The sequence below is a fragment of the Myotis davidii genome, unplaced genomic scaffold, assembly GCF_000327345.1.
Source record: "Myotis davidii unplaced genomic scaffold, ASM32734v1 scaffold299, whole genome shotgun sequence".
NCBI lineage: Eukaryota > Metazoa > Chordata > Mammalia > Chiroptera > Vespertilionidae > Myotis > Myotis davidii.
Window position 1 is genome coordinate 7,691,860 of NW_006293088.1, and position 17,246 is coordinate 7,709,105.

A 17,246-nucleotide genomic window follows, 5' to 3' on the forward strand; every position below is an offset into this window, starting at 1 on the left:
TACACCTGTCCATCTACAGAGGCTTCCTTTGAGTGTAGCTTATCTGTGTGTGTGACTTAAATGTTACTCGCTTTAAGAGCACAAGGACAGCAGAGGTTACCTAATGACTGCCTCCTGTCTTACAAGGGAGACCAAAAGTCATTTTCCCAAGGCTATTCCTGTCCTCAGTTTTGGTCTCTCCACTGCAAATGTTACTATTCATACACAATGTAATCCTAGGTAGAATATGCTGTAGTAAGTTTTTACTCCATAGTTGGCAGTTGAGAGATGTTTTCATTTTCATGCACCTTCTTGGTCCTACCAAAATACTGATTGGATTTTGTCCAGATTAAACTGTAAAGATAACCAAAAAGCAGGCATTTGTTTAATAAATAAGACAACATCAAGAAACGGTGATTTTGAAAATGATTTCTGATCATCAGAGGCTGTGCTTCAGCACATTGTTAGCTGCATCATCTTTCTGGGGGTTTGTATGTAGCCGGTTATTTGTACATCTTGGTTGTAAACACTGTAAAGCAAGGCAGGGCGGTTCCACCTTGCTTCTCCATCTGATACGGGAGACTTAAATCCTCTTACAGTCCCAGATGCTGATGTAATCTTTTGAAAGCAGTCTTTTGGATTGAGTGCTACAGGTTTGGGAAAGGAGCTGTAACCTTGATTCTAGTGCTGAAAGGCAGTGAGCAGCTTGGTCAAATGGATATGGCTTGTTTATCTGTTTCTTTCATCTATTTATTTATCTTTAAAGAAAGAATTCATTTTGCTTGTTCAGAATAGACCCCAGTGTACTTCCATGTTATGTCCATTTACAAATGCCAATAAATGATAAATCCCCGCTTGTATTAGTCAGGGTTCTCCAAAGAAACAGAACTAATAGGGGATAAATGTATGTATACTATAGGAACTATCTTACGAGGTTATGGAGGCCAAGAAGTACCATAATACGCTGTCTGCAAGCTGGAGAACCAGAAAAGCAGGCGGTTTATAATTCATTTCCAGTCCAAAGGACTGAGAATTGAGGGGCTACAGGAGTGTGAGTCCTGGAGTCTGAAGGCTGGAGAACCAGGAGCTCCAATGTCTGATGGCAGAAAAAGCTGGATGTCCCAGCTCAAGAATAGAGATAATTAGCCTTTTCTTCACCTTTTTGTTCGAGTTGGGGCCCCCAGCACGTTGATGATGTTCACCCACATCTGAGGACAGATCTCCTCAGTCTACAGAACCAAATTCTGCTCTCTTCCAGAAACACTCCCACAGACAGTCCCAGAAATAAAGTTTTACCAGTTACCCAGGCATCTCTTAGCCCAGTCAAGTTGACACACAAAATTAACCATCATACCACCGAACAGGATTCTGTTAGACACGTGTGGTGTGGCCCCGAGAAGGGAGAGGTGCTGCAACCAGGGTGTTGTCACAGGTCAGATTGTTGCCTTGGGAGATGTCTGCAGACAGTAACTCCCGCAGATGGTGTTCTTTCAAGCCCACTTGCACACTTAACCTGAGAACATTGGAAGAAGGGCATTTTAGGACAAAGCAAAAAATGGCTACTTTGTTTACTCAGTGGCAATCAGAAACGTCGTCAAAGGGAAACAGAATGTTTACGTAATGTCTCAGTACATTAGGGAGATCTGTGCATGATAGTGTGTTTATTTAGAGGAGGGACTCAAAGCCCTTCACTTCCTCTAAGGAAACTCCAGAGTCAGTGCCCTGCTTCTCTCCCTAACCTCCCGGCACCCATGTCTGAGCAGAACTCTGAGATGGGTGGACCCGGAGGGCCTGAGCGCTGGTGGCACTTAGGTTCGTTTCCCGTGACTCTTTCATGGCCTTTGGAACTGCAATGGCTATAAAGCTTCTGGTAAAGCTACTTTCAGATACAGGTGTAGAGAGTGTTACAGTCCTAGTGTCTTATGTTAGGAGAGTAGTGGCTTGAAATACTACAAGGTATTTCCTATCTGACTTCATTTTACTCATCTCAGTCAGTTCCAGTGTTTATCCACAGAGCGGTAATAATCACCTGATACAGAAAGCATCTTTTATTTATTTATTTTTTAAATATATTTTACCGATTTTTTACAGAGAGGAAGGGAGAGAGACAGAGAGCCAGAAACATCGATGAGAGAGACATTGATCAGCTGCCTCCCGCACATCTCCCACTGGGGATGTGCCCGCAACCCAGGCACATGCCCTCGACCGGAATCGAACCTGGGACCTCTCAGTCCGCAAGCCGACGCTCCATCCACTGAGCCAAACCGGTCTCGGCCAGAAAGCATCTTTTAGATCCGATTACGTGCGCATATGCCTGGAGTTATCTTTGGCCTTAGAATAATAGTCATCTTTGACCCCATTGACTGTCCCTCCTCCCCTCTCCCAAAGTCAGGAATGATTGAAGCCACTAAGACTGTGTTCCCAAGGTCCTAGTGAGGATGACCTTCCCAACAGGCATTGCCTTGTGGGTGCAGGTGGACCCTGAGGGGCTGAAATGCAACTTTAAGCCATCCGTGCAGCAACTTGGAGGGAGGCATGATGTCTCTGGCGGGCTGTTCCCCCTCTGGCAGTCTCAGCAGACAATTCTGAATTACACGGTAAACTCTAAGACTTCTATAGCTGTTAACCTTATTATGAGCATCTTGTGGAAATGCATGAAAAGTTTCTTCAAAAGGTGTATTTTTAAACCATACTGTATGCAAATGTTAAGCCACTTCAACTTCCCAAGTTTCTGGAAAAATTTTATTGGCTCTTCGGCTTTATAAAACAAGAAATTTGGTCTGATTTCACCCGAAACTGTATCTAGATCTTTTATTTTTTGAAATGTAAAATCCCAAGAACTGAGCAGCTGAAATTAAATTTGGGTTTGTGAAACTGTTCACGTGATGAAGCATCTTCATACCCTGGTTAGAGTCTGGGACCAGGTCTCTGTCACAGTTGGTAACAGCAGAGGGACTGGCGTGGCCTGTGGGGAGGGCTTCGGGTCCCCTCACGGAATCTGCCACGACCTGGTAGGTGACTTATGGGGCTAAAAAGGTATTTCCTCTAACGCAGGTGAATTTAAAGTATTGTTCTTCCCATTCTGCGTTGGGGGCCTCCTCCGTATGTGGAAGAATCTCTGCACTTGCCGGTCATTTCTGCACTCCTGTCCTTCTCTTCCGACCCGCCTCCCTGTGCTTCCTTTATTTCTTAACGCGTTAAAACCTTTTCCCAGAGGATGATAATAATGCTCCTAGGAAAGACTCAGATTGGCAATTTAAATCAATTGAAGCACTTACTATATAAATCATCATGAAAAACCTGTGTGGAAGATCCTGGCCTTGGATCTTGTATTTGTATTTGGGATGGTTGTGTTGATAAAAATGAATCAGTGTCCCTTTAACTGCAGCCTCCTGTTTGCTTTCCCGTCTCCACTGCCTACTTTCTCCCTTTGTTCATGATCTCCTTCTGAATGTTTAATTTCAGTTCCGAATTTTTAACTCATTAATTCTCAGCCTGTTGGCTGGCATTCAAAGCTCTAGATGTTCTCCTCTGTTCCCAAACACTTAGGCTAGTTTTTTCCTAAACCCAGGTGGGGATGGGTTTGTCTTCTGTTAAACTCTTTATTTCCTTAAATTTACACAGTCCCTCATTTCAAAGAAATCCTGGCCCGGCATGTGGAAGAATTCACAGTTTAACCCAGAATCAGCAGCTCCCCGTTTTTTGCCCTGAGCCACTGCTGTTGAAACTATTTTAAGTAGATTGGAGGGGCTCCTGTTTGCTGGCTTCCAACCACCTGGACTCAGACAGAATCAATCGTCTCTCCTCTCTTTAAAGATAAAATGGTGGGAAATGATTTACTTCCCAGTGGGCTCTTCTCTGTATTCAGAAATATACCCCAGGGTGCCTTCACGTAGGAAGCTTCTCACCACATTCCGTTTCAAATGTGTCATTTATAACCACTTTGACCTTTATGCAGTTGTACAATTATATCACTAGTCAATAATGAGGCATATTTGTCAGATATACTTGATATGCTTCTTGAATTGTTACAAAACCGAAGATACATCCACCTAATTTGCTACATGATTTGTTTTTTTATTGCTATTGCTAGCCTGCTTTTTGTATTGGAGAAAGCAAATTTATAAGCCACTTCTTATTATAGCTTGACTTCTCTTTTCATCTGTAAAACAGTGGTGGTAATATCCAGCATTTATTGAGAGCCACCCCACTCTACTTATGTTCATTTATTTAATCCTCACAACCCAAAGAGCTAGAGACTATTATTTTTTCCTCATTTTACATATGAGAAAATTGAGGCTTAGAAGAGTCATTTGCCCGAAGTCACACAGCTTAGTAAGTTGCAAAGCCATGATTTAAACCCAGGTGGTTTGGATTGAATCAGGTAACCTTTGAGGTCACTTCTGCCTTTAATTTTCTGTGATTTTGAGCAGAATCTGACTGGCGAGTAGCAGGAAGAGATGATTTCCTCTGGTTCACATTTGAGCAGCACCCCTGTGTCTGAGGGGCTTTGGAGCTTTGTGGGGGAGGGGTTTACTCTCTGCTCCCCTCTGGTGTTCCTCCGTGCACTGCAGCTAGCTTCCATGGCAGATGACGTTTTAATTTGTAAAACCTTTTTAGGGTGGTAATGTTGGCTGATGCCATTATGTTGATTTAGAGAAAACACCCCTAATCCCATCTTATCTACTTGGTTTTGTCTGGGGAAGAAATCTAAGTATAAGCAAGATGGAATGGGAGCGTAGAAATAATTTTGTTCTGTCCCTTCACTTGTCATGTGGCTTGGTGACTCCACTAAGGTCAACCCTCCCCCCACCCTACCCCAATAAAATAGTGATTGCAGACAGGCCTAGGACCCCCGGATTACCTAATGTCAGTTTAGTACTCTCTGGAACAATTTACTGCCTCCCTTTATAGATGTTTAATCTATAACCAAATTTCTGATCTATTTAGGAAGAGTGTATCTATTTCAGCTACTTAAGTTTACTTTAGTACCTTTGTTGTGTTATATCTGTGCAATCAAGTGTCTGGAGGCTTTTAATGCAATGCTGCCGCTCGCTGGTTATTGAGTAGTACTGCATTAGAAAGTCCAATAGGCTTCCGCTGCCTCTGTCAACTAACATTAGGAGTCATAAGTCTAGGTACAAAGAAACCAGAACAGTAATTTTGTGTGTGTGTGATAATTAACTGTTTGGGTCAGAAGATAACATAAATATTATACTTCAGGAATCACTGCCGTGGTTCTGAAAAATAGACATTGTACAGTTGCCAGTTATGGTACCTTTAAAAGGTTGTTTCTGTGGCCTGTGGTCCATGCTCTTCACCTGATAGTTCTTGACCTAGGTTTTAGTCTTACCATTCTGATTTAGCTTTCATTAAAAAGGAAACTGCTAGACCGTTGGTTTTCAACTGGGGGTAATTTGTCCCACAGAGGACATTTGGCCATGCTTGCAGGCACTTTTGGTTGTCACAGTGAGGGGGAGGGGTGCTACTGGCATTTAGTGCATCTGGAGGCCAGGGATGCTGCTCACAGTACACAGGACAGGTTTCCACACTGGCCTTGCTGGACCAGATGGCAACAGTGCTGAGGTGGAGGGGCCCTGTATTAGACAGTATGTTTACTTAAGTGAGCTTTAGCCCCGAATGCGTCAACCAGACTGTCCCTCCACCTGGTTTGTTTCCGTGATGAGTGCTCTCATCCTGGGCCTGCTTTTTATTACCTTGTCTAGGAACGAAACTGTAGCCCTCTGGCTGCTCTCCTGTGTTTTGTTTCAGCAGTGGGCTAGTGGGCCCCACTGGAGGCCAAACTACCGACAGGATTCAGGTTCTTTTCAGCACCACGCAGAACGTTTTCTGTGCTGCACACAGATGGACCATGTGCATGTGGATATGTCTTGTATTTTCTCTTTCTTTATATCTTTCTTGGGTGTCATCCTTTACCTAGAAAGAATCCAATGAAATATTTCCCATCTTCCCAGGTTAGATTTTACCTCCTTCATAATTCCCTGCTGGAAGTAATTGCTCTTGTCCATAACCTCCTACATGTAACATTCATTCTTATTACTTAACATACTGATTTGTCCTCATCTTCCCACCTGCAGTATAAACAGTGTGGAATATAAAGTGCAAATTGGATAGAAAGTAAAGATACACATTATGTAGGATTAGTTTTTCCATACAATCTGTTTTATTGAAACCAGTAATGCTGTCCTGTTTTTATAAGCCTGTCTATTTGGAACAATTAATTGTAAAGGAAGAATGTGGGTGTTTATATTTACTTAGGAATAGATTTCTTCACATTTGCATAGAGTCAAGACTTTTGGTAGTTTTTCTTTCTGTTTCTTTAAATGGCTTAAATATTCTACTAAAGGTTTTTTTGTTTGTTTTTAGTCTTACTGGCCTTTCAGTGAAGAATATATACATTTTTCATATAGTATATATGTGTACACACAGACACGCCATTTAAGCAGGAAGCATAATGAAGGCTCCACTGACATATTTGAGAATTTAGCCATCTCCTTTATAAACAGGAGGCATTTCTCAGATTGAAGTGCTCATTCATTTCTGACCCGCTGACCTGTGATGACAAGGAAGAAGCTGCTAAGAAGAGTTATAGTGCATTCACCTTGGGCAGTGTCCCAAGGCCCTCACTGGTTGGGAAGCTATTTGATGAGCCTAGTGTGCGGGCATGTTGAGATGTTTCCCAGCCGGTGGCACAGATGTTGTACCTCATGGCGTAGCCTTCAAATGGAAGGGCAGCGTTTGATACTGTGTTCTTTGAATGCACTAGGAACAAAGTTAACTTTTATAGCTAACAAAGTTACCTGTTTTTCAAACATTTATGGGACCCTGATTGTCATAGAACTCTCATTATTCACAAATACTTATATACACGGTGTTTAATTCTCTGCTAATTCAAAGATAAATAAGCCAGGGTCCATGTTTCATGGACCCTCAGCACCTTCATCACTACTCGTAGCTTGCTGTGTTAGTCTGCCATGTAGCAATAACTGCAAATTAAGTGGCAGGAAAGCGGAGGGAGAATGTAACTCAGTCTGGGTGATTAGCGAACCCTGGAGAGATGACTGTGCCAGGCCTTGTTGGTAAGTTCTTCGTAACGTATTGCCCTTAATGGCTTCACAGTGTTTATAAATATTTGTAAATAACACAGTTAATAAATATTTAAAATGGTCAAAAATTAAGAGAAGAGCATGTATTCATGTAGAACTATGTAGTTAATGCCAAATAAAAATATATAACATTGAATAAGTTAAACTGGGGATATTTATAGATTCAAGCTTGCTCTCCTTTGTTTCCCTTTAATGAACAACTTTGAGGGATCAGATCAGAGGGGGTGCTGTGGCTGTAATTTAGAAAAAATAAAATTTGACCTCGTTAACTTATGTATTTTTGTGGTTCTGGTGGTAATTGTGTGTTTCCCTCTCGGCCTGTCCATCTGTTTCCAGGGACTGTGTTCATGGGTATGGTATGCAGCTGTGGGCACCTGAAACCCTGTTCCTAATGCTGTTAGATTTTCCTTTTCAGAGTAAGAGGGACCACCTACTCATGAACGTCAAATGGTACTACCGTCAGTCTGAAGTTCCAGATTCTGTGTATCAGCATTTGGTTCAGGATCGACACAATGAAAACGGTAAATATGCCCTTCGTAGCTTTGGACAAAGTTTGTTCTGAAAACATTTATTAAATGGAGATCACTACTAGGAACATTGTTTCTAAAATAGCTTCTTATAAAGAGGACGTTAGTGGAATAGTCACTTTCTGCTGAGTTCTTTCGTTATTTTTGCCTTTAAAGGGAATATGACGTCTTCCTTGTAAACTCGCATGGAGATAGGTCTTTTTTGGAAACGACAGTAATTTCTTTTTCTTGCCTAATGATGAACTAATAATGCTTATAACCTACAGGATTGCATTTTATTTCTTTCCTCTTTTTCAACAGAGTCTGTATCATTGAAGTTCTCTGTATTCAGGGTTTGAACTTCAGTTTCAAAGCAAAGCTTTCCTGAATGTTTTGGAATTCAGCTTGCATCTTGACTTTCAGAACAATAGGAAGGTTGTTCAAGCATCTTTTTTCTTCCCCTGGCACTGTAGTGTCTGCCCAATAACTCCATTTACACATAAGATGTGAACATGAAATGTATATTACATTTGTTCAGATGTATAATGGCTCCCTTTCATTGATTTTTTTGAGAGGCGCTAGACCTCATGATAGCTGATTCACATTTGTTTCCCATTAATTATATGTCGCTCCCCATTTCCAGATGAGGAAGATGAGGCTTAGAGAGCCTGAGGAAGTTGCCAAGGCCAGCTCTGTCCTTGATGTCTGTGCCCTTCACTCTTCACACTGCTTTTGGTGATAGGTTTTCATTCGACCAACCATCATCAAAAATAGTTTTGAAGAATGATAAAATGATATTCGTTCCCATCTTACTACTTATTTTCTCCTTTGAAGCTATAAAAATTTCTCTTAATGCAGTTAAATTATGGTTTGTTATTAAAACTTATTCTTTTTCCATGGAAACACTTGATTTCACTTCATCCTGGACTATTTAGCAATAAAAAATAAGATGGACAGGATGATTAAATATTTAGTAGTTTACAAATTGCTAAAATGCAATAGTTGTTCTTCCCTTTAAAAAAAATTTGTGCTTATTGCATTTCAGCAAACTGTGGGAACTTTAGTAAAAGGTATAAAACACACCCAGCAGAATATTTGTTTTTGTTATTTCTGCTCTACATTATTCCTCTTCTCTGTTTTGTTTTGCTGACCAGGCCTGGTTATTTATTGTGCTTTCTTTAGTGGGAGGTGACCCTGAAAGAAAAATTTTGTAAGATTTTCCTAATTGTTTTGGGAAACTCAGTTTTAATGTCCTCTTCATGAATTGATTTTTTGACAGACTCTGGAAGAGAACTTGTTATTACAGACCCAGTTATCAAGAACCGAGAGCTCTTCATTTCTGATTATGTAGACACCTACCACGCTGCAGCCCTCAGGTACGTGCAGAGGTGTGGTCTCCATGAAGGAGAAGTCAGGGAGTGTGGAGGCTGAGCTGTCCTGGTCTCTCTTGATAATCGTGCTGATAATCAAGATGACTCCTGTGGTCTCTGGCCAACATTCCAGTGTTAGCTCTGTGTATTATTGGGGTTTGGGAGGTTGCCTGTATTTTCACTAATTTGTTGTGGGGGGGTATAGGGAAGAGACTCCCCCCCCCCGCCAATTCATGTTTTTCTACCCTCTCTAAAGTTTTTTTTTAAAATCTGTATTTCCTTGAAAATTATTATTCTGGTATTGGCCACTAAAGTATTTAGGGTGAAGTGTTTCGATGATCTGCAGGTTAGTTCCTAAAGATTCAGTCACTGTTCTGCCTAGGACAGGTGCAGAAATGGAAGAAACAAAGATAACAGCATGTAATTAATTGAGCATGTGATTATTAATCTAGGCAAAGTTTGTAGGCATTTCATTGACCTATTCTTTTAGTTTTCTATATGTATGAAAATTTTTCTACTAAAAAGCTCAGGTCCGGAGAATATATTGAAGACTTTATTCTGAGGCAGAAGGTAGCATTGCAGGTTACTCTCATGTCTGCTGATTACGCCAAAAAGTGACCGATAGCCCCTGCCTTGCGCCGCCTGGTATTTTGTTTCTTCTGGCCCTTTCAAGAAAAGGATACACGTATATCCTGGCATGTTTTGTTTATAAGTGGAGGACTTTGGGCATCTTAAGAGGTAGAAGCAGTAAGGCAAGTAACAACTTTCCCCACTGGAAATGGTAAAGTGATTTGATGGACGAACTACTTTGTTGTTAAAAAATATAGTTGTTTATTTTTCCCCCAAAATGCCATCGGGATATGCTGGCTTTTAGCTTATCTGCAATGAGATACAATAGTTTCTCTATTATGTTGCTCAGATGGTATTCAGTAAAACCATCTGGAGTTTCTTGTGCAAAGCTACATAGCTAAAGCCAATTATTTCAAGGCAAATTAGCAAAACTTTTAATATAGGGCAGGTTTTGGCAAACTTTTGGGGCAGATAATCTTTCATACGGTCTCTGTTACAACCACTCAGCTCAGCCATTGTAGCACAAAGCCTCAGGCAGCGTGGATGTGTGGCTGTGCTCCAGTAACACTTGTTTGTGGACACAAATCTGAATTTAATTTCCACATGTCAGGAGGTATATTACTCTTCTTTTGATTTCTTTTTTTGCCATTAAAAAATGTAAAAGCCATTCATAGTGCATGGGTTCTACAGAAGCAGGCGTTGGGCCAAATTTGGCCTGTGGGCCATAGTTTGCCAAACCCTGCTGCAGGGAAGAAGTGTGCGTGGTTAGAGTTGGCTTCCTATGGGACTTCATAGATAAACTTGGAGAATTCCCGTGGTGTTTTGTAAACTTCTTCCAAAAGACCCACAAGCTTTTTGTGACGGTGGCTTATGGATCTTAAGCTTGCATGCCGAACAAGAAAGTGAATGGAAAGTTGGATAGATGGATGGAACCATTACATTGCTAGCTAAGACAAGTAGCTTGATCCTGGGATTATTTCTTACCCTGCTTTGCATGCTTTTCCCTCCTTTTCCCATCTTGTTTCATTGGTTGAGATAAATGATTTCAAGCAATTTAGAGTTGAATTCAAGTTAAAGGAGTAAAAATATGAGATATATGTATGTAACTCTGGTTTTTCAACGTTTTCACATAATTACTTAAAATGACTACATTTGAATATTTATCAGAAGTTGTTAAGATTTGTAGAGTCTTTATTTTTCATTTTTAAATCCTTACCTGTGGGTTTATTTGCCATGTAATTTATTTTTCCCTTAAGATAATGTTTTCTTGATGGTTAAAGGATCTAAAGCAAGGGTGTCAAACTCTCAGGCCGCCTGCGGCCCACAACGAATATTTTTGCGGCCCAGCCAATATAACAGCATGTAAGAAACATTTTAATAAAAATTTCATAGCTTAATTTTTACAATATCCTGTTATACATAATTATTAATAATGAACTACAACGTTCACTAATGACTGATTACTATAATGGTGTTGCATTCATTTCCCTTACGTGCAGGCGCACCATTTCTCTCCACTAATACCAGCAGCAAATATTTTAGCAGCTGATTGCCACGTCATTAGTCTTGTACTGACTCGTTTGGTGTGCGCAACAGGAAAGATTTCACTTTCGGAGAACAAGAAAAATAGGTTTATTTGCATTATGCTTATTAATTTGTGCAGTTATTCAGTGTCTGGTAAGTTAATGTTCAAGAGAAAATATTAATTTTTATTAAAACGTTCTATTATTGTATGTCAACAATTGCTCACTTATTTCAGCCTTTTGTATTCAACATGCCTCTAATCAAAATAAACCTACGTTTCTATGAAAATTGAGCTTTTGTTTTTTTGTGGCCCACATAAACTTAAACCTTGTTTATTTGGCCTGTGTTAACCTTTGAGTTTGACATGCTTGATCTAGAGCAGTGATGGCGAACCTTTTGAGCTCGGCGTGTCAGCATTTTGAAAAACCCTAACTTAACTCTGGTGCCATGTCACACATAGAAATTTTTTGATATTTGCAACCATAGTAAAACAAAGATTTATATTTTTGATATTTATTTTATATATTTAAATGCCATTTAACAAAGAAAAATCAACCAAAAAAATGAGTTCGCGTGTCACCTCTGACACAAGTGTCATAGGTTCGCCATCACTGATCTAGAGTGATAGCTTTGTGATTGGGCTGTGAACTGTGAGCTGGGCAGCGCACTTTTAACAATGAATTCTCCATACTGGTTGTGGCGAGCAGCATGGGAGGGCATACACGTTTCATCAGTTTGAGGGCTCTTTTCCAACATTTTTATATTGCTGTTAATCCTCACCTCAGGATATATTTTTAAAATATATTTTATTGATTTTTTACAGAGAGGAAGGGAGAGGGATAGAGAGTTAGAAACATCGATGAGAGAGAAACATTGATCAGCTGCCTCCCGCACACCTCCCACTGGAGATGTGCCCGCAACCAAGGTACATGCCCTTGACCTGAATCGAACCCGGGACCCTTCAGTCTGCAAGCCAATGCTCTATCCACTGAGCCATACCAGTCAGGGCACCCCAGGATATTTTTCCATTGATTTTTTAGAGAGAGTGGAAGGGAGGAAGAAAGACACAGAGAGAGAAACGTTGATGTGAGAGAGACACATCCATTGGCTGCCTCCCTCACGTGCCCAGGGCCGGGATCAAGCATGCAACCGAGGTACCTGACCTTGACTGGTATCAAATTCGTGACCCTTCGGTCCGTAGTTGATGCTCTATGCACTGAGCCAAACTGGCTAGGACTCTTTTCCAACTTTCTGATTATCTGCCTCCAATTTCAGGTAATTGTTAGGGGGAAAAAAACATCCTGAGGTAGATCAGGTTACAAGCTGTCACCTTACTAGGAATTCAAATCACAGGAATGCTAGAGGCCCGGTGCACAAAAATCATGCATGGGTAGAGTCCCTAGGCCTGGCTGGCGATCAGGGCCAATCAGGGCCTTCCGGCTGCTGGCTGGGGCCTTCCTTCGTTCTGTGCCGCCCCCTCATGGTCAGCACACATCATAGTGAGCGACCGAACTCCGGGTCCCCAGGTCGAACTCCCGAGGGGACACTTTGCGTATTTGCCTTTTATATATATATAGATATTTTAGAGTATATTTTCTGGAAGCCTGGGACCAAGAAACCCTAAACTAGCTGTTTAGGACTTCGGATCTTCTTTCCATCCCAAATTAGTCTATCTCCGTATTATGCTATGGTCACCCAGGATTATCCTATATAATAAAGGCTAATATGCAAATTGTCCCCTTGGGAGTTCGACTTACCAGGAGTTCAACCGCTTGTTGTGACGTGCGCTGACCACCAGGGGGTGGCACAAAATGAAGGAAGGCCCTGGCCGGCGGCTAGGGAAGGAAGACCCCTGATCACTGGCCAGGCTTAGGAACCCTACTCGTGCACAAATTTCATGCACCTGGTCTCTAGTAAATACATAATGATTGAAGTAGGATAATTACATCTTTGTATAATTCCCCAACCATCCCATAGCATTTACAAAGTTCCTTTAGCTCCTGCAAGCTCTTACCTAAGGTGTTTCATGATCCCTCCTAGGTCTTAGTTTTGCAGTTTAAGATTCATTTCCTGTTTTTAATCTGTTGTTTTTATACATGAAATAACTTCAACCTACAGCATTTTTATTGTTTTGTCTATACATGCTTAGTACTTCATTAGGTACCATAACTTGTCAGTCATTTTTTTACTTATCCATTCATTATATCACATGTAATTGAGCCACCAGTAGGGGAAAGATTCTGGATGTACTGAGGACACCTAACTCTGCCCTTGAATACCTCATGGTCTTTTAAAAATTCTTTTATTTGGAGCTACTTGTAGACACACAGAAAACTTGTAAGAACTGAGTTTTCATATGTCCCTCCCCCATTCTTCCTCAGTATTTACATCTTACATAACTATAGTACAGTTATCAGAACCAGGACATTCACATTAGCCCAATACCATTTACCTAAAGACCCTATTTGATTTTTGCTAATGTTTTACTTCATTCAGGCTCAGGCTGCTATAACAAAATACTGTAGACTGGAGGCTGGAAGTCCGAGATTGGGGGGGCGGGGGCAGCATTTTGAGTTCTGGTGAGGGCCCTCTTCTGGTTTGTACACTGCCAACTTCTTGCATCCTCACATGGCTGGGAGCAGAGAGGGGAAGCAAGCTTCCATGCCAGCACCACAGACCCATTGTATCCTTCCTCTTTCCTTCGTAACTTCTTCCTTCAGCAGTGAAGAACACGTTCTTATTGTTTAGAATATATATTTACTTATTTGTATTCAGTTCTGGAATACACACAACTTAGTTTCCAAATGTGTAACCCATGTCCCTGTGAAAAACACATTTACTGACGAAATTTTTGTCTTTAGCCTTATCTATAATAATAAAAACGTAATATGCTAATTAGACCAGACAGCCGAACTACCTTCCGGACAAAGATGGGGCTGTGAGGGCCAAGGCAAGCTGCCACGGCTGCGAGGGCTGAGCCCCTTGCATGAATTTCATGCATTGGGTCTCTAGTAGTATATAAGCATGATACTGTTTTCCAAAGTTGCTTACATATGTAAATTTTGTTCTTACATACCTTCCTAAAAGTGGTTGTGCTATTCATTTGTAATATGGTTAAATTCATTTGTTAGACTTGGCATTCCGTTGGTTCCTTCTGTTTAATTTGGACTGTGTGTTTATTTTTTGGGTATGCAAAGTTTGTGGACTATTGCTGTGGTTGGTACTAAGGGCCAGAGCTGTACAAAGTCATACCCTCCACCCCTGCTGTTATGATCTGAGTTCCCACTGCTTTCTCACCCACCTATTGTAGGTAACTAATTCCTTTACTTCTTATTGCATTTTCTCTTCACAAATGAGCAAATACATGTCCATCTTACCTAATAATAGACAAACCTGTAAATTGACCATCCCTCCACTACACTCACCAGCCAATCAGGAGAGTATGCAAATTAATCCAACAAAGATGGTGATTAATTTGCATACGTAGGCACAAAGTGGCAGAGTGAAGACGGAAGCCTCCAGGCTGGAGCAGCAAAGGCTGAAGGCTCCGGGCCGGAGCAGGGAAGGCCTGGGTCCCGGGTGCTGGAGGAAAACCGGTGCCGGCAGCCAGGGGAAGGGAAGGCCTATTGCGCGAGTCCCTTCATCCAACGGGCCTCTGGTTTTATTATAATGTCTCCTTTCTTATCTGAAGGGTGGCACACTATAGACACTCTACTTTGCTTTTTCACTTAGTGTCATGTTCTGGAATTGCTCCAGATCAGTGCACAGAGCACTTCCTCATTCTTTCTTGACAGCTGCATAATACTCCATTGTGTGGATGTACCATAGTTTATTCAGCTGTGCTTTCCTCTATGGGCATTTCAGCTTCCAGGGTGTTCCATCATAAGTGTTCCTGTGGTGAATATGCTTGTGCATATGCTGGGTTAAAAGGTTCATGTATGTGTGATTTCCCTCCAGAAAACATATGCCAGTTTGCATTTTCTCCAACAATGTATGAGACTTCCTGTTTTCCCAACAGAATGTGTTGTTTTTTTGTTTTTGTTTTTAAGTATGCCAGTCTGATAGGTGAGAAATCGTATCTCAATGTCGTTTTACTTTTTTTTGCGAACAGTGAGTTTGAGCATTTTTTTCATATGTATGAAGGATAATTTTGCCTCTTTTTTGAGAGTGAATCATCTGTTTATGTCTTTGCTACTTGTCTTTTTCTTGTCTCTCGTGTTTTAAAACTTTTTCGTATATCTGTTGTATGTTGCAGATATTTTCTCGCACTTCTGTCACTTTTATGTGTTTTTTAAATTATGCAGAGGCTATTTTTATCTAGTCACATTTATCAGTCTTTTATTTTCTCAGGATTTTGAGTCATGGTTAGAAAACCTTTTCCTACACCAAATTTAAAAAGGAATTCTACCCCGTTGTCCCAGCACCATTTACTCAAGAAGTCTGTCTTTACCTCTGCAGCTTGAGATGCCACCTTTGTCATAGATTCTTTTCCATAAGTATTCTGGACTTGCCGTTGTATTTCCTTCTGTCTCTTTATGTGCCAGCATCACAGTCTTTGAATTATAGAGGCTTTACACTATGTTTTACTGTCTGATAGAGCTAGAGTCTCCCCCCACCCCTTTTCAGGTGTTTGTTTTCCCGTGTGAATTTTAGCATTAACTGTTTCAGGCCATACAGCCGAGAGTTGGCATTTGCATTAGGATTGCATTGAATGTACAGGGCAAGCGGTGGGGAAATGCCATGATGGGTTTTCCAGCCCGAGAGCAGGGGTTTCCCATTTGTTCACGTTTCCTGTTACCTTCCAGGAGTGTCTGAGGAGTGTTCCTCAGAGACATTTCCCCATTCTTGTTACATTTATTCCTGCACATTTAACCTCATAGGCAAATATTGATCTGTAGACCCCAGCAATAGAGAAGACATTCTTCTCTGTACCTTGGTGTATTCTTAAAAAATGATCATATATTAGGTCACAAAAAAACTCTCCAGTTAAAATGGAATAATAATAAAGTTTACAAATAAAAACAAAGAACAGAAAGGTCCTTTCATCTGGAAATTTAAAAGGTCCTATTAACAACTCCTGGCATAAGGGGAAACACAAATTTAAAATGATAATCAAATACTATAAATCGGAATGTATGGCATGCATGTAGAGCAATGATTAGAGAAAAACTAGAGAAACACATTGATATAATAAAAAATAAAATTAAATGAATTCAATTTCCAGCTTAAAATGATAAAAAGAACAACAAATAAATAAAAAGAATGCACTGCTCTTTGCTAAATGTATATAGAAGACAATTATATTTAGAAAGTGGGGAAGGACAAGGACTTGAGTGGAAGCAGTGTTGTATATTGTTATACTTAGAGCAACCACTGAGAAAACTATACAGAGTGATATACTAAAACACTGTAAATAAATCAAGATGGAATCTTGAAAAATGTTCAGATAACCCGTAGGAAGGCAAGAGAGGCAGAAGAACTAGAAACAGAAGAGGCTTAAAATAATCCTATGCCTGTCATTAATCAAATGGCTTGTAATAGACAACACACTTACTGTTTCAAAATCTTTCCCCCCTTTATTTTCAGGTAAAAGTGAAATACCTGTAAGCAAACATGCTGCTATAAGCATTCTGTCATCCTCACCAGTTTCTCTGAGGTTTGCCTATGCTTGGGGATAGATGAAGACTTTCCCAGGTTTGGGTAGTTTTAAGGGAATGAATTTCTGGGCCACAGTTTCCATTTGTATCCTCTCCTTGCATAAGGCGGTTCTTTTCTCTCTCCCTCATCCTCTTCAGATGGCCACCTCCCACTGGCCAGAGGGCTCTTCAAATGCTGCACTTCCCAGCTGTACGGCATCACACCAAAGGGCGACCCACGCAGGCCTTTTTCAGGAAGCCCGTGGTACTTACTGATCAGTGAAAGACCTTAGGACTCGGGCGTTCCTGCCTTGAGCCACGTTTCTGTTAACAGTGAAGTTTCACTTTAGAGATAGGGTGACAGGACTTTAGGGGACTCCAAAACCAGCTGTTTCAACAAGGGGGGAGTGATGGCGATTTTCTCTGACTGGTCTCTCCTCCTGCATTCCACAAACACGGTTAGATGATGTACTGCTTTTGATAGGGAGCACAATGAGAAGGGGGCTCTGGAAACAAAAGAAAGGAATGCTTAAA

At 40.9% G+C, this 17,246-nt stretch overlaps 1 protein-coding gene across 1 annotated transcript in view; it reads left to right on the forward strand.

Moving 5' to 3' along the window:
* The window catches only part of RERE (arginine-glutamic acid dipeptide (RE) repeats), a 252,765-nt gene that overhangs the window by 84,260 nt on the left and 151,259 nt on the right, over positions 1 to 17,246 (forward strand). Inside the window, exons 4-5 of the mRNA XM_015565944.1 lie at positions 7,522 to 7,627; positions 8,892 to 8,988. Of these exons, the coding sequence (XP_015421430.1) occupies positions 7,522 to 7,627; positions 8,892 to 8,988 (203 nt within the window). The remainder of the gene's footprint in view (positions 1 to 7,521; positions 7,628 to 8,891; positions 8,989 to 17,246) is intronic.